General features: G+C 40.9%; 1 protein-coding gene across 4 annotated transcripts in view; it reads left to right on the top strand.

Annotated features, from left to right (window-relative positions):
- Nucleotides 1–20725, top strand: part of LOC132984759 (nesprin-2-like) — a 98443-nt gene that overhangs the window by 49535 nt on the left and 28183 nt on the right. For 2 of the 4 annotated variants that reach the window (XM_061051697.1, XM_061051699.1), the window contains exons 61-89: nt 519–701; nt 955–1041; nt 1513–1605; nt 2072–2149; nt 2374–2766; nt 3327–3430; nt 3517–3664; nt 4367–4453; nt 4634–4789; nt 4980–5180; nt 5868–5960; nt 6278–6463; nt 6754–6924; nt 7079–7210; nt 8995–9194; nt 9366–9498; nt 10582–10764; nt 11575–11724; nt 12955–13131; nt 13598–13753; nt 13842–13997; nt 14671–14841; nt 15225–15358; nt 15790–15979; nt 17619–17801; nt 18001–18114; nt 18653–18807; nt 19072–19219; nt 20190–20284. In XM_061051697.1, the coding sequence (XP_060907680.1) occupies nt 519–701; nt 955–1041; nt 1513–1605; nt 2072–2149; nt 2374–2766; nt 3327–3430; nt 3517–3664; nt 4367–4453; nt 4634–4789; nt 4980–5180; nt 5868–5960; nt 6278–6463; nt 6754–6924; nt 7079–7210; nt 8995–9194; nt 9366–9498; nt 10582–10764; nt 11575–11724; nt 12955–13131; nt 13598–13753; nt 13842–13997; nt 14671–14841; nt 15225–15358; nt 15790–15979; nt 17619–17801; nt 18001–18114; nt 18653–18807; nt 19072–19219; nt 20190–20284 (4457 nt within the window). The remainder of the gene's footprint in view (nt 1–518; nt 702–954; nt 1042–1512; nt 1606–2071; nt 2150–2373; nt 2767–3326; nt 3431–3516; nt 3665–4366; nt 4454–4633; nt 4790–4979; nt 5181–5867; nt 5961–6277; nt 6464–6753; nt 6925–7078; nt 7211–8994; nt 9195–9365; nt 9499–10581; nt 10765–11574; nt 11725–12954; nt 13132–13597; nt 13754–13841; nt 13998–14670; nt 14842–15224; nt 15359–15789; nt 15980–17618; nt 17802–18000; nt 18115–18652; nt 18808–19071; nt 19220–20189; nt 20285–20725) is intronic. The other 2 variants (XM_061051698.1, XM_061051700.1) reach the window with 2 other exon arrangements.

A 20725-nucleotide genomic window follows, 5' to 3' on the forward strand; every position in this document is an offset into this window, starting at 1 on the left:
ACTATAGCATGAGAACAGAAGCAAATACTAAACGACAAGTATGAAACACAAACACTTGGAATCAGGGATTTTTCTAACTCGAAGGAAGCATCGACAGAATATGATTTGTGGGTCATTCCCCTATTATACTGCTCATACGGATATGGATACAAATATGCAGCTTCATTGTGTTGGCATTCTTATGTGTATGATTAGGACTCTATACGTTTTAAGGGTAAATAAACACTTTAAAGCACCATCTAAGATATGTAACAGAATCATTGGTTATATTTTTTATGCTTCCACATTAAAATCTTAAAAGGATCAAACTTTTATTATTATTTATTCCTATTGTCACAGCTGTGAATGTTAGAGCACTAGGGTGTTAAATGATCTTTGTAATGGTGAAAAGATCAATAAAAATATATGTAAAAAAAACAAAAACACATGACTCTCTTACCACGTTAAATGTTTTATATCACAGTCGACTCGTAATGTTCTGAACACACTTTAAACATTTTTTTTTGTTCAACCTGAAGGTGATCCTGGCCAACGTGCAGTCGATGCAGAGGACGCTGGAGGAGATGGAGAGATGCAAAGGAGATCTTCAGCTCCCACAGGGAGCAGAGGAGAGCCTGCTGGTCTTCTCCAGAGCCAAACTGCTGCTGCAGCAGCTGAAGGAGCTGGAGCAGCTCACCCAGCAGCAAGCCACAGTGCTGGAGGTAACGCATGACATGACTTTTCAAAGTTTGTTTCTTTATGTTACATTTCTGTACAGAACACAACACAAGGTTCGATCTGTGTCTGCGTCACTGGAACCTTTGTGTCTTTTCTTTTCTCATCCTGAAACAGAGGCACAAAGAGAAACGATGTTCTGCAGTACAACCTTGAATGTGCTTTTTGTATCAACTCGTTTTTCCACATTGTCCGGCTCTCAGTTCTTCTCTGTTTGTTCCGTCCTTTCGTCAAACATAGGAAAACATCCGAGAGGAGGACGTCAGCATCACCAAAGTCTTTGACTCGTCTGAAGGAACAAGATCCAGACAAATAGGCTCGGTCCAGGTAGTATTCATCTCAATCATAACATAAAGCATTCAGCGCAAACAAAAACACACAAGTCATGTTTGAATTAAACAACACTTCCTATCGAATCATTTCATAATCTATAGCAGTCCACCACTTTTAATTAAGCTATTTCAGGGGAAAAGGGCAGCAATTAAGTTTAGGACTTCATCTGTTTTCTGAACTCTGAAAGCTGTATTTGAATAAGGAACATCAATCAAATCCTTGAATTCTTCAAGGAAGTCGACTGGGTGACTGTAAGCTATCAGGTCGGATTTGAACCCGGGCCACTTGCTTGGAGGACGTTAACCTCTGCACATAGGGCACGTGCACTAACCACCAGGCCACAGGCACCCATAGAAAAGTTACTTTTAAAATAATCAAGAAGCTAGTGAGACAACTTTAACGTCAGTTTTCCGTGAACTCTCACTTTTAATCACCCTTTTAATTCACCCTCATCACTGAAAGCAGGAGGCTGCTGAGGTGTCAGAGGAAGAGGAGGATGAGGAGAACAGGAGTTGTCACTCGTCGTCCTCTGATACACTAACATGCAGTATACCAGAGGTAAATCTGAAACCCAATCACAGCTCAGGAGAGCACGTTTCTGGGCACCTCTTTGGTTTGGGTTTCATTACAAAATGTCAAACCTGACAGTGTAATAACTCGTCCCAACGAAACTGTATTTTGGAGTGAAACTCAACATTTTCCGGGGCTTCTTCTTCTCCTCTTTCCCTCCTTTCTTCATATTTTAATTTGCTTAATGATTTTTTTTTTCTGGTGTTTTGAGGATTTCAGCAACATCTTTGCATGTTTTCAAACTGAGCCGTGTCGCACAGGCTGTCTTATTTCCTCATGAATCCACTCTGACACTGTCAGAGGCAGCTGCTAGAAACATGTTGCTCCTTAGAAACCTGCAGTCTGACGCACGTACACAACGAGAAACACACACACATGAGAATGGCATGTACGCATGTGTGTTTGTGCATGGGATTTCATTTATATTCGTGTCTAAATATCATTCATGTGTTAGGACCCAGAGGACACGCTCGACGCTTTAGATGTGCAAAGTCAGGATATCGATGAAATGGAGCCACTATCAGAAGCTAAGGTAAAATTATATATTTGATTTCAGAGATTAAATATAGTTAGAGAAGAATTTATGATGTTTTTCACATTTGTTTTTTGTTTGTTTAGAAGAACTTCTTTAATTCCAAATGTAAACAAACCTGTTCTGATAAATGATATGGAAGTTTTCACTGTCTCTTCCATAACCTGATTATCTCAAGTTAAATGTCATCTAATCGGTTCTTTCGGTTTTTTATCATCTTTCAGAAACTGGAGAGTTTGCCTGGTGACATTTCTACTGATGTAAAGATGAGTTCAGAAGACACGGAGACATCATCTGTGAAGCCTGAGCTGGATTCAAAAGACTCTCTCTCAGGACGGATAGACGCTACATTGATGACGATGGAGTACAAAGCCGATGTTGGGGAGGCATTTGGTCCTGACACTGCGGCGGCTGAAGATGAGGTGACTGCTGCGACTACCCTGGACCGACAAGGATCACCACAACATGAAACCCTCAGCACAGACCCTCAAACAGAACCCCGTCAGGCAGCGGCTGCAGTGGAAGACAGAGGACTGATTCCTGTAACTCCATCCGCTGACGCAAGAGCATCAGAGAGATCTACAGCAGAGGAAGACAAAGATCAGTCTTTAGACCTGGTACGTATCTGAGAACGAAAACTGACCGTACTTTTCTCATTTATTTTTTAATTCTTTAATCAGAGGATAGTTGAGAACAGAGAAAAGTCTGTGCAGGTACAGGGAGCATAAATAGTCTGCAGTGTCTCATGTTTCCAGTAAATTGAACATTTCTCAAAGTCTTTTTTCTACTCAATATCACCATTTTCTTTCTTTTTTTTTTAGGCAAAATGTATCATATTAAATCCTCAGTATTTATATGCATGCTACAAAAGGGGGTTGTGCAGTTACAATTACTTACATTAGCCTGTTGGGAGGCAGTCTAATGAGTTTTCAGAAGTCTTTCCCAACATTTATTAGACATATTAACCTGTCAGTGATGTCCAGCTTTGAAGCCAAGATTGATTTAGTTACAGTACCTGTGTGGTGATAAATGCACATTAATAAAAAACCCTGAGAATGAATGCAATCTATGCATTGATAGTCATATGCAACATTTAATTCATAAATATAAGAAAACTACACACTACACTACAAAAAAAAAATACATTTGTTTTCAGCATTTCCTCTTCAATTTTCAGGTTTCTCTGAATGTGTTGAAGAAGCAACAGAAAGATGGCATCAGTCAGAGTGGGTTTGTGGAGGAATCCGTGCAAGCCGAGAAGTCCCCTGAGCTGCAGATCAGGTACAAAAAAAAAGAGAAAGGTGCCATAGGAGTTGAGAATTAACCGACATGTGTTTTAATGTGCATGTGTGTCTTTCGGTCCATAGCTCGGCTGGACGGGAAGAAAAGGACACGGAGCAGCGGAGGTGGAGTCAACTCTACACCCAGATCTCTCAAAAAGTGACCACTCTGAAAAAAGTGAAGGAGGAGCCTCAGGAGCTCCTCAGCTCAAAGGCCGGAGCGACCCGTGAAAAGGTAGGAGGAAAATACAGACACGTGATCAGATCGAGGGAGCGATGAATCAGATCTTCTCAAGCTGAGCACGACGGGTCACGAGGCTCAGGAGGGACCTGATAGACTGACGCAAAATGATTTTTTAAGAAGTAGATACAGGGAAACCAACACCATCATTACATCTGTTTCCATGGCAACAGTCAGGCTTAACATTCAACAATCACTTAGTTTGGCAAAGACATGATTCGGTCCTTTGTGTTCCTCCCACTTTGAGAGTTAGAAAGTCCTTTTTTTTTTTTAACAAAACAATAAACAAAAAGAATAAAATAGAGTAAAAAAAAAAGAAGAGAGTTTACTTCAAGTGTCCAACTCGCTATCAGCTCTCAAGTAGAAGCAAGACTGTTGCAAACTTTTCAGTTTCTTTGACTGCAGTAGTCATTAAATCTTTGACAACAATAAGACTGATTATTGTCCTCCTTTCAATGAAACTACAAGTGAACATGTATTTATCCTGAAAAGAGAAAAAGGGAATGCAGAAGTTCTTTTAACAAGGGCCACGACCGATTAGAAATTTTGGGACCGATAGTCACTAGATACGATAATATCGGCCGACATATCGGCTGGCTGATTAATCGGTCGGGCTCTACTTTGAACTCCTTGCATGTTTTCCTCACTGTGAATTCAAACTACCACTGAGAACTATTTTTTATTTTTTAAATTCAGGATCCAGAAAAAGAAATGTTGTCATCCGGATCTGCTTTTTCTGTTCTCCATGGGATTAATGAGTCCTCCTCCGTGCTGAGACAAATAGTAAGTAGAATTGTACCAGAGGTTAAATCTGCCTTGTTAGAATCTCTTCTGTTTAGGAGCAGTGATTGGTGACCCGTCTTAAATACAGTTTCTTGTGTGGACGCATTTAAGCAGATATTTGGTTGTATGGGTTTAGTAATGGGTAGTACGGTCTGGAATTGTAAATCTTTCATTTCCCAGGTGAGCTCTGCAGACGGCTCACATCCAGGTGTAAGTGAGGAGTTGTACGATGCCGTGCGGAAGGTCCTCCTCAGTCTGAGCGCTTTGACCGACTTCCTGTTGACTCCTCGTGGCTCTGAGGAAGATGACGACCAGCTGAGGCTGATACAGCAGGAGGTGACTGACCATGATGCTACTCAGGCACACACACATCATATCCAACTGTACTGTACTATTGTGTAAAATCTACTTTAGTAAAGATTATAGAAAAACATGGTAGATTTGACTTTTCAAACTTTTATTCATTTACACTTTTGATTACTCTTCATCGTTCTTGTTTATGTTTCTGTCCTTTTTCCCCTCATAGTGTGTTTCAGCTGAGATGGTGACTGTGTCTGAACTGTTGAGTAAAGTGGAGTCAGACACCAAACCGATGCTTTCCAGTGAAGAACCAGAAGCTCTCCAGTGTTTGACCTCCCTTCAGGATGGTCTGCAGACAGTCCAGCTGATCTCCACCTCATCCCGCAATCAGCTCCTTCAACATTTGGGCATGGCACACCAACATCAGGTTTGGGATACAGATCAGTCACACAGTTTGGTATTTTCTAGGATCAAGGATTCATTTCTTACAGTATCTAATTGTATTGTGAAAATCAGGGCTGAGGGCAGAGTTTGAGGGACCCATTAAACTCTTATTGATCTCTCCGAAGAGCCACCCCACAGTTCTGAACTATGATTGGCTATTTACCTTTTCAGAGGCGGGACTAATGTTCCAATCAGCTCGTTGTGCTCTAGAGTCGAGCTCTGCTATAACTTTCTTTGCATTTCAAAGTAGCACATTTTCCTTTGTTGGTTCCTTAAATTGTGACGTTGGGTATTTCTTTGTTTTTATTTAGATGTACATCTCCTTTTTCAGTCTTAAAGACGTAAGCTGTGAATATTTAGTTACCACTGCATTGGGTTACTTTTTAAAGTCACGAGATATACACAGGAATGTAAAAATCTTTTAGTTTTTTCAATGTTAGGAGTTGAAGTCATGCGACTCCTGCAGAGGTCGGTGCCCCAGTTTAGCCACTCAGTTTGGCTCCGCCCCTTATGAAATGTGCGACTTAATTGCTTAACTTTTACACAAACATTTGATTTTCAGTCTTTGACTTGAAATAGATCTTTTTTTTTTACTTTTGGTACTTTAACTTTTAGTCTGAATACTTCTTCTCCCCCCACTCTGAGAAAACCCATACTTTTTGTCTCTTAGGAGCTCCCGTCCAACAGGCCGTGTCTTCTGGACGAGTTTGAACAGGGAAAAAGTGAGATTTTCCCCGGCATAAAGGAAGCTCCCAGTTTGGAGGTAACGAGTGCTCGGCGGCTTTTTGTTTGCTTATGTTCACTGATGTAAAAGTCCAAGAAGAAATGTGTTAATGATGATTAAGATGGGATGATTAAGTAAAGGCTTAATTGGGCCAAAGAGCAATGAGTATAAGTGCTTCATTGTTATTTTTCTGATTATGATGATATAATGAACATTTCAGAGATCATTTAGAAAACTGAAAGACAATACAAAGCCTTCCTCTTTAGCAGAAAAACACTTCATGAGGTTTAAATGATAAAGTTAGGTATAAATATCTGCATTTCAAAAGTTTAAACACACGTCCTTTAAACTTTCAGCTGTGTGTGCTGGGCAGACATCTGAGGGAGGGTCCAGGGGAAAAAGTCAAGCTACAGCAGGCTTCCCGGTCCTTGCTTCAGGGGACGACTCGCCTCCTGGAGCTGGGTGAAGAATGCTTCACAGAGAGGCAGATGAACCAGGTCCAGAACCGCTGCCAACTTCAAGCCGTTCTCTGCAGACACAAGGTCTCACTGTGCTTTCAACAAGTTGTTCAGCAGGCAGGGGGAGACCAGATTTATGCTTAGGCACTATCCCAAAGGTGTAGAGGAAGCCTCATGATAGATATCAAAGAGATGTGCAGTGCTAAAACAACCTCAAACGACAGCTTGTGCTTGATTTTTGTGTTTCTTTTTTTGTTAAAACAGAGATGTTTTGGCCTCGGTTTACATTCAGAGTCTCTGGCTTCATTTCTCAGGCTTACTTTGCAATAATTTCCCTTCCCTCCTGTCATGAATCTTGTCTCTCGTCGATCCAGAAGCTCCTGCAGGTCCTCAGATCTCAGCTGGCTTTTGTTCAGCATCTGTTCCAGCGTGAGCCAGAAGCGCTCGAATGTCAGGAGGATGAGCGGGTCCAGCTGGAGGTCCGAGCCAAAGCTTTGCAGCAACAGGCTCTGGGACTGGAAGCGGCTTCTCAAAGGGGACTCCAGGTTTGTAGTGCACTTTTGCTGAGGGCCATAAAAAGTTCATACATAAACAAGAAGTGGGGTCTCTGCTGGAATAATTCCTTGTGTTCTGTGTTTGCGCTCACAAATCAAATGTTATTTACTCAAATGTGTGTTTGTGGATGTGTGCACGCTGCAGGAGTGGAACCGCTGGGAGGATAATTGCGGTCGGCTTGGAAGGCTGCTGGACGATGTCGAAGCCTTCATCAGCAGCGAGGAACCGGAGGGAGACGATGAGGAGTTAGTGAAGGATCGTTCACATCTCTGCCAGGTGAAACCTCCAACACTACACACACACACATCATTCAGTGTTTGCTGCCTCATCAGACTTTGTTCCCCTCATCTCACTCTGTGTGAGTTTCTGTTGATTTTATCCAGATCTCCATAAATCACTCTGACACTCCACTTCATGTTTGAAGCTACCAATAAACAAGATTTTCTTTTTGTATCATAATATTTACTATTTCCAGTCAACTTAGTTTACATGTTTAAATGGTGCTACTGAGAATGTGGAGGAATCTGTTATGAGCTTCTTCTGATCCTCATGTGCAATGAAGGAAAACCTCCATGTCTTTTCAAAAATAAAAAAAAGGTTTGAATTGAATGTGTCATGATAGATGATGATGTCTCATAGCTTAATAAAGTCTGATAAACACATTATAATATCTTGAGAATGTGATTATAATGCATCTTAGACATTAACTTTATAGATATTGTCATTCAAACATGTGTTCAGGGCGATTTCTGCACTCACTAAGGAGATTGATTTAAAGTACGAGTGGTTTTCAGAACTGCATTTAAAGTATCAATAAGGTGATATTCATACCGAGATACGCTATGAGCCATGAATTATTTGGCAAGTCTATGTCAATCAATCAATCAAACTTTATTTATAAAGCACCTTTTAAGACAAATTAAATTGCAGTTCAAAGTGCTTTACAAGAGTGCACAAAAGTTATTGACGAAAAGTAGTTTATTAAATCATTGAGAGACCAATGCACACCAATAAGAATTAAGAAATATGTATAAAAATTAAAAAATTAAATGCGACACATAAAAGCAAAAAGATATTAAAATGAATACATAGGAGAAGAATATTTAAAATTGTAGTAGGATAAAAAAAGACAATACAATAATGTTAAGATTTGAATTGATATAAAGCACTATATAAAAGCCAGACTGAATGAATTTCCACAGTCTCGGAGCGGAACAGCTGAAAGCAGCATCGCCAAAGGTTTTCTGTCCTGCTCTGTGGAACAACTAAGAGAGAGGAACTGGAGGATCTGAGGGGGCCGTACTGGTTCATAAACTAAAATCATATCTAATAGGTAGTCTGGTGCAAGGCCATGTAATGCTTTATAAACTAATAAAAGAATTTTAAAATCAACACGAAAACTAACAGGCAGGCAGTGTAAAGATTTTAAACCAGGTGTGATGTGTGCTCTCCTTCTGGTCTTTGTCAGTACTCGTGCGGCAGAGTTTTGTAGTAGCTGAAGCCGGTTGGTTGTGTTTTTGGGAAGACCAGAAAGGAGAGCGTTACAATAGTCCAGCCTGCCAGTGATAAAAGCGTGCATCAGTCCCTCTGTTTGGCTCAGAGAGAGAAAAAGTCAACTTAGACATTAAAAAACCCAATCCAGCTGGAATGCAGTGATCCTTGTGCTCGACGATGAGATTGACAGTCGACTCTGACGAATGAATCGTCGAGTACTCGACTATATGACTATGACTATTTATTTCTGACAGACTCCACTCTTTTCCTTTGGTTGTTTTTATATTTTCAGGGCAGGGTTCAGATATGGTGTGTTTGTCCAGAGAAAAAAAAAGACCCGTTACCATAGCAGTGGGGTTATTCAAAGAGCATGAATCAGTGGTATCTAACTCTCTACCTGATTTGTTCTCTCTGTAATTTAACCCTTTTTACATTTCACAGACGCAATTTTGCCACAATTTTCTTTCCCTTATGTCAGATTGTCTTTTAGTTTTAATAGAATTTCTAATTAAAACTTTATGAAAGCCAGAAAAAAGCACCGTCTCTTCTCCAACCATTCCTCTCAGCAAACACTGGTCCAGCTGGATGAGAGCAGAGCGGCTCTAGGACTGCTCCTGGATCAGAGGAAGCTGCTGCAGACCGAGCCAACGCTCGCCGCCGCGGTCAGTCACGCGGGCAGCGCCCTTGAGCAGCGATGGCAGAGCGCCTACAGGTGGACAGAGCAGGAGATTCAACGCTGCAGGGACATCCAGGACAGCCGGACCAGGTAAGACTGACTGCAATAAACAAACAAAAAGGAGGCGGATAATGAAACCTTCCTGAGAATTTGACCCATCCCTTAAGCGAGGAACACTGCAAAAACTCATACCCTACTTAGTATATTTTTCTTATTATATTTGTCTAATTTCTATTGTTTCTTTCCTCCTCCTCCTCACAGATTCCACACAGACTTTACTTCGGTCAGCGATTGGCTGGTCGGTGCCAACAAACGCCTGAAGAATTGGTCAAACCTGGCCGACACCTCTGAGCTGAGCGCCGAGTGTGTTCACAGCAATCTGATCGAGCTGCTGGTAACGCTTCAAGTCTTCTTATTGCATTTACAAATCATATTGTGAGGGCGGCTCCTGTTTTCATTTGTGTGGTATTAACACAAGAACGTGGTCTTTGTTCTCCTCAGCAGACACATGACAACCGTGCACACATGTTTTTTTTCTCTTTTCAAAGTTGAATTAGCTCCAACTTGTGCCTCTGGTTTGTACAGTCACCTAGAGTTGGAAATGTAAGAAGCACAAGGATAGGTTACTTTAAAAATCACACATTTGGTTTACCTTTCACTTCCATGAAATAAAAGAAAAAACGCTGGATTAAATTATCTGATCACATTGAATCAAATGGGGTCAGTGGCTCGGTCTGTAGGGACTTTGGTTGGGAATCGGAGGGTTGCTGGTTCAAGTCCCAATGTGGACCACAGTATGGAAGTTGGTCTGGTTGCTGGAGAGTTTCCAAGTCAACCTCCAAGCCACTGTTTCACGTGCAGACCCCTCACTCTGACATCTCTCCATTAATGCAGGTCCACAGGTCCTGTTTGAGCATGTGTGTGAGAAGCATGTCTCTCAGAGTGTAAACCACAATGTCCCCGTCTGGATTAATTAAGTATGTCAAATGAAACAAAAAAATGTGTTCGCTTGAATGGGTCAATATTTTCAGAAAAAGTCTCTGAATCAGATTTTAGTTTTTGGATTCAGATCAAGTCAAATGTTGGTACGTAGGCTCGATCTACATCTCCACTCTCCATGAAGGACTTTTCGCTCTGAAAAAAAAAGACCTGCTTTATTTATTTATTTATTAGTATTTATTTGAATCTCATAACACAGCATGAATATTCAGAAAAGACCGGCACAACCAGAATAAAATCAAATAACATTAGATCTTTCATTTTAGCCGAGTAAATAAGATCTGTCTGCTTCGGAACAACAACACACTCCTGTTGCTCATAATTAAAATCGAAATGTTTTTAAACAGAAGATATTCAGTTTAATTTGTTATTGACACAGGTCGTCGTGTGACATAAATCTCAATCACCTCTTTAAAGTGTTAATCACACATAACTGATTCATTTTCTGACACTGCTCCTCCTCACAAACCCCCCTCAGGACTTCTCCATGGAGGTCGAGTCCCAGTCAGTGCAGAGGGCGTCTGTATCCCGGGACGCCTCTCAGCTGCTCCACCTGAGAGAAGCCGACTGTCCCGGGCTGAGAGCTCAGCTCAGCCAGCTGGATTCAAGCTGGAGCCAGCTGACCTCTGACCTGTCGAAGATCCAAGAGCGCCTGCAGCAGGTACAGTACTCACAGAGAGATTTCACAGGGCATCAGTATTATAATTACAGATGCACTGATGCATACCACGTCATGATGATCCAAACTTTCTAGATCTGGGTGCAGACCTAGTTGAGTTGCGTTTTCTGGTCAGTGACGGCGATGCCCTGAACAGTCAATGCAATCATTTTATCAGCAATATTCATGAGATTGGACTTGAGTTCACATGTGTAGGAATGTGTGACCAATCTTGACACAAGAGCAGATTTCCCGGTTAATTCTGGTCTGAACTGAACATAATTTCAACGGCTGCCCGAGACATCTTTTTAAACGTCTTTTCAACAGAGAAGAAATGCCAACTGGACATGTTTGAAGTAAAGATATCACTCAATCCAAATCCATTGAAAAGCCTTTTTCTATTTTCAAAAAAAAATACTCAGCCTTGGAGAAATCCCCTCCCACTCGTCCTAAAGGGGGAGTCTTTGTGCTGTATCAGCTTTGGGGTGATTAAAGACTTCAGGAATTCAGGAGTTGAAGGTCATTTTTTTATTTCATCACCAGTGAATGAAACCACAGATCCTAAATTATTTTAATTAAAACTTTCCTGCCAGGTCTCTCTTGCAGAAAGTTAATTTCTATATCTAAGACTTTGTCAATCACCAGAGGAGGTGATGTCACGATGTTATCAACCAAAGAAAGATTAATTTAGACAGGACCAGATGTCTGTAATCCAACTGAGAGTTAGCAGATGGCTAACTCACAGAATTAGTTAAACTATTAAAAAGAGCAAGGATAGAATTTGAATTTTAAAACCTCCTTCCCGTCCGTTAGCGCCTGCTGACAGTTTGGCCGCCTCTGAGGCTGCTGTGTGACCTGGAGGACTGGCTGAGGAAGCAGGAGGCTCGACTGAACCGGGAGACAGACGCTGTCCTCAAGGCCGAAGACGCTGCTCACATCACTGAACACCTGCAGCACTACCAGGTTACTCAAACCTCCGCTGTCCCACATGCACTGTTTCTCTACGTTTCTGTACAGAACTGTTTCATTTGAGTGTTTATTCCAATGGTAATGATTTTAATTCAACTTTTTACGCACTGTACTAACTTTAAAGACATTTAGTGAATTAGCATAAGTCTGTAACATCAATCTTTATTTGTATACAGCCGGCTCAAAGCCAGTGACAAATGGCGGAAGGAGACAAGGAGTTACTCCAATATGTTACATTTATTTAAGTTAATTAGTGAGTTTAACAAACATGAGATGTGGAAGTCATTCAATCAGTTGTGTTAGTGCGTATGCATGAGCGAAAGGTATGATGAGTGTGGAAAATCAGACAAAAGGAAAGAGGAGCATGGCTAAATGGGGAGCAGCCTCTGTCTCTGTGTCTTTCTTCCCAACAATGAGGAAGTGGGGCCTGCTCTTATGGATTAGGAACACTTGGCCCAGGTGTTCTCAACACCTGCTGAGCATCTGAAACACACAGACAGCACCAACCAGCAGGGTCGTCACAATAGCGCCAATTCACACTAAGAGATCCTACTGGCTTTAGTGTTTCTCTCGTGTGTCTGACCTTTTTCACTCAGAAAAGAAAAAAAAACTCAACCATACTCTGCTTTAGAAAGTATGTTTTTCCCCATATTCTCACTTTCAACTGGTACAACTTAAAGCTCCTTTAAGGAACTTTTTGGTTTGTGGTGATTTTGGCGCCCCCTGTGGACAAAGCCATACCTCTTATCTCTTTGCTGATCTTGTCCTGTACATGTAGGTAGAGCTGTCTGACAAAATATCTCATCCTGCTGTCTTGTTACAGACTCACATATAACTCATTGTATATATCTTTACCATTGAGAATCTAAATAAAGGCTGTTTCGTCAATATTCCCGTCTGATAGTGACCCTGTGGCAGCGGTTAAAGACATTATTAAGGCATCGGTGGTAATTAAAGTCAGTTTCACTTCCAGCTAAAAACTCCTCAAACGCGCTGTAAGCAGAAAAAGTAATATAAAAAGTAAAAGCTTATAGCTGTATGAATGATTTTCAGACTTCAAGAACAGTGAGGAATAAATAAAGTATGTGTTCAACACTGTGTACATTCAGCAGCACAGCAGAGGTACCTGTATAATATCAGAGATGGATGATGTGCGCTTGTTTTTCATATGTAACTCTCTGTATAACTTTCTGTATTCTCTGAATATGAACGTTTCCTTCTCAGGAGTTAAAGGTAGGCGTGGTCAACGGGCAGCTCCTCCTTGATTTCCTGTGCCAGTCTGGGCCTCGGGTGGTTGGACGGGACGTCCATGCTCTCCGCTTTGAGCGTACAAAGTTTGCAGAGGACCTCGGCGCCCTCAGACTGAAGTGGCTTCACGTTCAGAGAGAGCTGCAGAGCCAGGTGTGTTTACTATGTAGTTAAGAGTTCATGAGCTGCAGAATCAACAGTGAAGTGATCCAAATGCATCCTTCTCCTGAGGTCTAAAATATGTCTCAAAACAAGGTAGCCAGAGCATTTGTGTACAGTTGTAGCAAAGTTTGCAACAAGCAAATATGATGTTAGTTGGACTTGTTGTGAAAGAGAGCTGATGTAACAAAAAACAAAGTTCTCCTGGGTGGCTTAGATCTTGAGGCAAACAACTTTTCAAATTCCAACTCAAAGAATTGAAGGGAAATCAAATTTTGTATGTAAATGAGTAGACATATCGGTTAAAAGTTTATGAACATTTGAACCAGCCTGTGAGTTCAGTTTATGACAACAACAGTGGAAAAAGCTGCAGGACTCTTCAAAATAACTAAAAAGATGAAGATTGCATTTCTGCTTTGACTCAACGACTGTTTGTCTCCGTCCCCCCCCCCCCCCTCAGATTCGAGAAGCTGAACAGATACACCACACGTGTGCGGACCGAGAAAGGCGTTTACAGCATCTTAAGAACTGGACAAGACGGCAGAAAAAGCAGCTAGATCACTGGAAACAGCCGAGTGGTCAAAGTGTGGCGCGTAAGGCTCTGCAGGCGTCTGAGGTACAGTGACAGGATGAAAGACTGGTGTCTTTGTCTGAATCATCTCGCTTGCTCATTCTGCCTAATCTGAGACTACTTTGTCTCCCAGGATGTTAAGGGCCGAGTGAAGAAAGTGACCGCAGCTCTGCAGAAGTTGAAACTGACACGAGTGTGTGATGGAAAGGATGAGGAACACACCTGTGATGTAATCTTCTCTGGCCAGACGGAGAGAGTTTGCGAGGATTGTGGTGATCTGGGTAAACAGGTACAACAAAAAAGCAGTAGTATTTTGTAAAATATCTGAGTAAAAGTCACTGCTATATATTTTCAAAAAAGGCAACCTGATACTCTCAAACGAATGAGTGAGTCCTCCAAACTATACTGGAGGAAACACTATTACTTAACAAGGTTGTCAAAAAGTTCAATACTGTGATACTCTTCAATACCGCCATAAAATCTCTATAATTATTAAGATCAATGGTATCAAAAGGTACCAAAACATTACAGCTCTTCAGTCATATTTTTCCCCCAAAACTGCCATGAGTGAAAGAGAGAGAGAGCAGCTAGTGGTTCATTAAAATTCACAGGTCAATTTAGACGACATTATACTGTAAGTGATAATTGAGATGGCATGTTTGAAGTGGGTCATTCCCCTATTATGTGGACAACTGAGGTCACTGTCTACATTGCACAAATACATTCCATAAATATGCTGATTCATTTGTGCTATTTAGACAGTGTGTTGAAGTATTCTTACAATTTTGGGTCATTAAAAACACAAGGTGAATGCCCAGGACTTACATTTTTGTTGCCATGGTTTAAAATGAGTTATCATTATCGTTTGATTTAGGAAGTGCTGCATCAAAGTTTAAAATTCTGGTGTCCTGACATCCCTTTTACCGAATAACGTCCCGTCTGTCTTTGTGCTCATTTTGCAGATTGAAGCTCTGACACCAGCTCTGCGACAGACTGCGGAGGAGTGGGGACGCTTCGAGAGCGATCTGAGGGAGGCGTCTCTGCACACCACTAGGGCGCGCTGTTTTCTGCAGCATCAGCGAGCTCCTCTGTTCTCACTCAAGCAGGCAGAAGGAGACAGGGACGTCCTCCAGGTGAGAGATAAAAAAAAAAAAAAAAAAAGCTCTGACTTGTCATGTCACATAAAGGCCACATTCTATCATAATAATCTGCACAATCACTCGGGTGCTTTTTCACCACTTCAAGCCTCCGGCATGTTAAGAAAAGGCTTGACAGATTTAAGCTGCAGTTTAGAAACGCCAAAATGTTTTTTGTTTTTTTTTCCCTCTGAAATAGCCAGTTGTAATTGTATGAAGTTGAAAGCCTGTCCATCTAGTTTTGACAGATTCATTGAGGTACCAGCCTTCATGGACTTTAAGTATTTGACAGTCACTGTACTTACAGTGAAGGAAAGTATGTGCACCTCTCTGAAGAAAACCAAGAAAAGGTTGTTGGTTTCTTTTTTTTTCCCCCACAGCAACTTCAAGAAAAGGCCGAAAGAGAGGGAGAGATTTGGGCGTCCCTGGACAAATCCTGCCGGGGCCTGGTGAAGAATCTACATCATGTAGCAGCTCAGGGTCTGAGTGATCAGATGGAAAGAGAGAGAAAAAGGTCAGTGGCACGAAGATAAAGTATTCTGCACAGTGGAAACTCTTTGAAAGTGCTCTGCAGAAATAAAAACAGAACAACTGGAACACTCAGAGCATTCAAAGAAATAAGTCATTGAGCAAAGAAAGGCCTTAAAATACAAAAAATATTGTGATAAAAAGGTTTAAAAAAGACAGAAATAACCTCCATCCTGTGATATCCCTCCATTAGTGCATGTCCAAAGGATCCTGTTTGTGCATGTGTGTGTGTGTGTGTGTGTGTGTCTGTAGCATGTCTTAATAACAGTGTACAATTGAATTTCCCTTTGCTGGATTAAAAAATTACATCTTCTTATTCTTCTAATGTACTCCAGTTTACCACACAGTTTTAGCCTAACTGTCTGAATACACACATGACAAGAGTTTTCCAGTACTGCTGTGTTCTGTTTGCATCAGGTGGAAGGACGTGTTGCAGGATCTAAAGGACGAGCACGTGAAGGCTGCAGAGACACTCTCCCTCTGGCAGGAGTACACTCAGCTCTCTGACCAGAGCGTCCTGAGCCTGCAGAGAGTGAAGACTCAGTGTGAGGAGCTTCTGTCGTCGTCCCCTCAACAGGACACTCAGGATGTGGTTCAGTCAGTGGAGGTGAGTTCAGGGTGTTAAAGGAGGATTGGTTCAGCAGTCAGGAGTGTGTAAACCAAAATCATGAGGGTTATGACTTGAATTTTCTATCAGCTGTTTTCTAGCTGGAATGTCAAGCTATGGTCCATCCTTACATCCTTACGATGGAAAAAAAATCAAACACTAACAATTAACAATTTAAATAATTAAGTGTTTAGATTAGACTGCATGTATACAATTTTACATAAACAAATTCAGACCATAAACAGTGTATACATATGGACAGCATCTCCATCTCCTGTCATTATACAAGTGAAGCCAAAACACCCTCGTGACAGCCAATGATCGTCCAGGTCAGTACAGTCTACAGATCAGATTCTTGTGTTGGTGTGAAGCAGAAACTGATGGTTATGGAAATCTCAACCATGTGATTTGATTGACTGTTAAAAGAAAGCGACATCAGGCTTTTTGATTTTAAAGAAACGCTACTTTAACATGTGCAGGACTAGATTAGCGAAGAAAAAAAGACGTGCAGATTTTTCCACAGGGGGCGCCAGAATCCACAAATACCAAAAGTTCCTCACAGGAGCTTTTAGAACGCAGAAGGATTTTTTAAGTTGGTGGTTTGTTTCTATGTGGTTAAAAAGTGTCATTACTGTTGAGGACGTTTGTAAGAACTTGACTTCACACAAGAAAGGATTCAGTGAGACTCGTACGGCTTAAGTTGAAGAAAGTCGTTGCTCGTGTAGTCACAGCTCACTCTATCAGCTCAGTGGATAAACTATGTGGTGAATCTGGCACAATGTGTTGAGATTGTAAGAATTTGATCCACTGGTGATTTGAACAGGCTCGACAATATCTGATTTTAATGAACTCCCAGCTGAGTACATACAAACAGAACCAGTTTGAAAACATGATTACTTTTTAATGCAGCTTCCATCGTTCCCAGCTTGTCTCATCTCAGCTCATTCAGAGACTCATCTCAGCTCATTCAGAGACTCAGCTCAGCTCATTCAGAGACTCTTTGCCTTACTATTTAATTTTCAAAGAGCCTCGTCTCTTATTCTTGGAAAAGAACAGACTGCATGCTCTCATGAGCAGAAATATCAGATATGCTCTTCTTAGTGGATGGAATCTCATTTCTTGTGTACTACTTGTACCTGGAGTGACTACATGCGACATCACGTGTTGTTTTGCACATTTGTTCCGGAAAAACACATTTTTTTGGGACTCCATTCACGTCATTTTATTTTCCATTTCCATTCCAAAGTGCATTTTTGGAACATCTGAGTCCAAACAAACCAGGAACCGCATGAAAATCTAGCTCGTCGTATCATGATAATTACTTAGTGCAAAGATAAAAACAGTTTGGAAAAACTTTATTTCATGGTTAAACAGGAAATGGACTTATTGAAAATGGTAAGAACTGTAAATGGACTTGATCTTGTGAAGCACTCTTCTTGTCTTTGAACTACTCAAAGTGCTTCACACCACATCATATGCATTCTTAATAGCAACTTGGGGTTAAGTGTCTTGCCCAAGGATACATCTTCATGACGCTGATCCACAGCCACCCCAATGAATCTATTTAAAAAAATGTATTGATTGCAATCTTTCATCACTTCGTCCAACTGGCTGTTTATTGTCTGTTCATTGACACCAGAAGTTGCAGGAGGCTGCAGAAGATTTGCAAAGAGGCATGGGAGATGTTCTTTCGGCTTCCAAGCCTGTAATTGGACGGCTACAACCCCTGGCTGGGAATTTTATCCAATCGGAGACCAGACTGCTGTCGCGTGACATCCTGCTGCTGAGCCAGGCAATTTCAGGAAGAAAGAAACATCTTCAGGTGAGAACAAATGTTGAAAGCAGGAACGTTGCTTCACTTGAACTCATCGCTAAGGTGACTATCAGTCATCTTCATATTCAATTAGTGACATTTTTGATGATGCAAATTCCATTGAAGTTAAATGTGAAACTGTTTCTTCGCGTTCAAACCAAACAAATCAAGGTTAAAATAATCATGACATCTCTCTGTGTCTGTGCAGGAGGATTTGGAGCAGCAGGAACTACTTCATGCTCGTCTGGAGGCCTTCGAAAAGCAGACGCAGGAAATTCAAGATAAAATTAACAAAAGCCCCAATAGCACAGATTCAGTGAAGGTTGGTGCAGAATCCTTCTGAATTCCACTTAATTTACCTTTAATTCATGACACTAACTGTTGTATAAAAGTGAGGCATGAGCTGTTCTATGTGTCATAACTCAACAAAACTTTAACACATAGATCTGATACATTTTTTTCTTTTTAGGTTAAGCATGAGTTACACTTTATCTGCCCTTGTCAATAAGTCCATTCACAGCTAGATATCAGAAGAAACCCTTCTTTAAACTCCAGAACTTTCCTTAATATCGTCACATTTCTATGCTTTCCTTAGAATTTGATTACTGGTAGTATAGTTGGTAGTATAGATGGCATCAATTTTCCAAAATGAAGAGAAATATGCAAATATTTGGGGGTTAGGTATCTAAGTCCAAGGTAATGTTATATACTATATTCATATCCACTGAACCCAAACATAGAGGGAGCAGTAGGTCACAAATGTAGAGCCCGACTATGTCCCTGAAGCTGAAGTGTTAAAGCCAAAAAAAAGCCAAATTGGTCCCAAATTGAATTTTTTTTTTTTCTTTCTCAATGTGTAGCAGGTTCTCTTTGAGCTCAGTGACCTGTTTGCACCGCTGATTGACGTCAAAGAGATGAGTGTCTACGGGAGCCTTAACAACAAGGAGACGGACAGACTGCACACACTCAGCAGGCAATGGGTTGAAAGCCTGACTCACATGTCTGACATGAACAGGTGAGAAAGTTCAGACACACAGAGAAAGGGTGTCATCATGGTGTTTTACGTTGTTTTAATATGCTCAATATGATCAATCTTTTTTTATTTTGGTGTGTTCAAAATCATCTAGTGTTCTTGTGTAATGATGTAATAACTTATTGCATTAACTACCCCTTAATGCTAACTTGTTAAAGGTACAAGCTGCGGCTTTTTAAAGCATGAATGTTGTGTTTTTTCCAGTTTATACAGTAATAATGAGAGATTGTATATTTTCTTTCCCAGAGAGCTGCAGGCTGAGCATCAGCGCTCTTTGAGTTTTCAGGAGAAGTGTGAGAACCTGACGTCCGTCCAAAAGAAGCTTGAAGACGAATTGATGTCTAAAACACCTCAGAGTTACTCCAGTCTCCAGGAGATGCTCTCTGATCATCAGGTACAAAATCACCATTTAAGATTCTCTTCATTTCTTTCATTTTAACACATCGTTTAGATTTAATCAGCTCACAGGTGCCACATTTCTTTATGGCTTTTTGGTTTGCATTGCTGCAATACTCTGGGGATTCAAGGGGCTTTTTGTTTGTTGCTTCAGAGCAAACAGAAAAAAGCATAAAACTCAAATGACTTAAACCTAAATTACACTTTATCTCATTGCTCTGTTGGGTTGAAGCAGAGTAAACTTAGCAGCTATTCTCACTTGTTTTGAGGAAACCCAGAGTTCATTCTTCTGCTAAAGGCTTTCCCTCCAATAGGTTACTACATACTGTACATAATAAACATTATATTTGATAATATTATATACAAAATATTTTGTAATCAGGGCATCAGGAGGCTGAATGAATGACCTCATCAGCACAAGCACATGACTCGTGGCTTTTTGTCAAAAAACAAATGCCACTGATGACCCGCTCCATTTGGTCCGTACGCAGGGGAATAAGGACGTTTAATGTCTGGTCACTAATCACGTTTCTTCATTTTAATTGAAGATCGCGCTAAACGAACAAACATTTTTGTGCCGCATTTCATTCTCCTGTTAGAAAACCTGCGTCCCTTCCTGATGCGTGACCTCACAGTGACGCACCTGACACGGTGACCACTGCCCCCTGGTGTTCACATCAAGGACAGCCAAAAACAAAAGCAAAAAAAAACAATTAACAAAATAGCTCCTACAAAATATCATCATGATCATGGCAGCAGAATTAGGAAGTACGAGTGCCATCTGTTCTAAATAGTGCATGCTACTTAGTTTACAAAAGTTTGTCGTGAAAATCAGTATCACTCTACAATTAGTGTGATATAGAATATATGACTATTTTGTCTCATGTGCGGCAGTGATGTAAGTTTAGATATGGTTTTTAAATCTCGTCTTGTTCTCTCTCCTCCTGTTGTTTTTGTCTCTCCTGCAGAAGCTTGAGCTTGAGATGATTAATGGACACCAGCTCCTGCACAGTCTTCTCTGTCAGGCACTCGAGTCCATGGAAACAGAAGCGGAAGAGAAAAGGTGAGTAATGGAAACATCTACGAGGATGACGTTAAATACTTCAAATCCAACACTCGTATGAATGAGCTTTCACTTTGAGAGTCTAAAACACTCCATCCAGCTTTTGGGGGCCGCTTCCTGCTTCAAGCCCTCGTTTCTCCGGTTCTGTCATCCATCTTTGTTTCTTTTCAAGACGAGAATTCAGAGATGATCGGAGCTTTCTTCAGTTTCAGGGGTTAGCTTAGTCCACAGTAGTGATTCTTTCCAAATAGGCACTAAAACGTCAAACATAAATCTACAGTGAGTCTAGGTCTCCTTCATTTTCTGTATTTATTTTCATCACATTTTAAAAGCAGTTTTTCCTCCTCCTCTTTTCTTCTTCTTTTTTTTATCAAGGTTCAAGTTCTGTCTGCTTCTCAAAGGTGCGTCATTAGAGAAAAACAAAACTTTAGATGTTCAAAA

This window comes from Labrus mixtus, chromosome 12 (genome assembly GCF_963584025.1).
Source record: "Labrus mixtus chromosome 12, fLabMix1.1, whole genome shotgun sequence".
Lineage (NCBI taxonomy): Eukaryota > Metazoa > Chordata > Actinopteri > Labriformes > Labridae > Labrus > Labrus mixtus.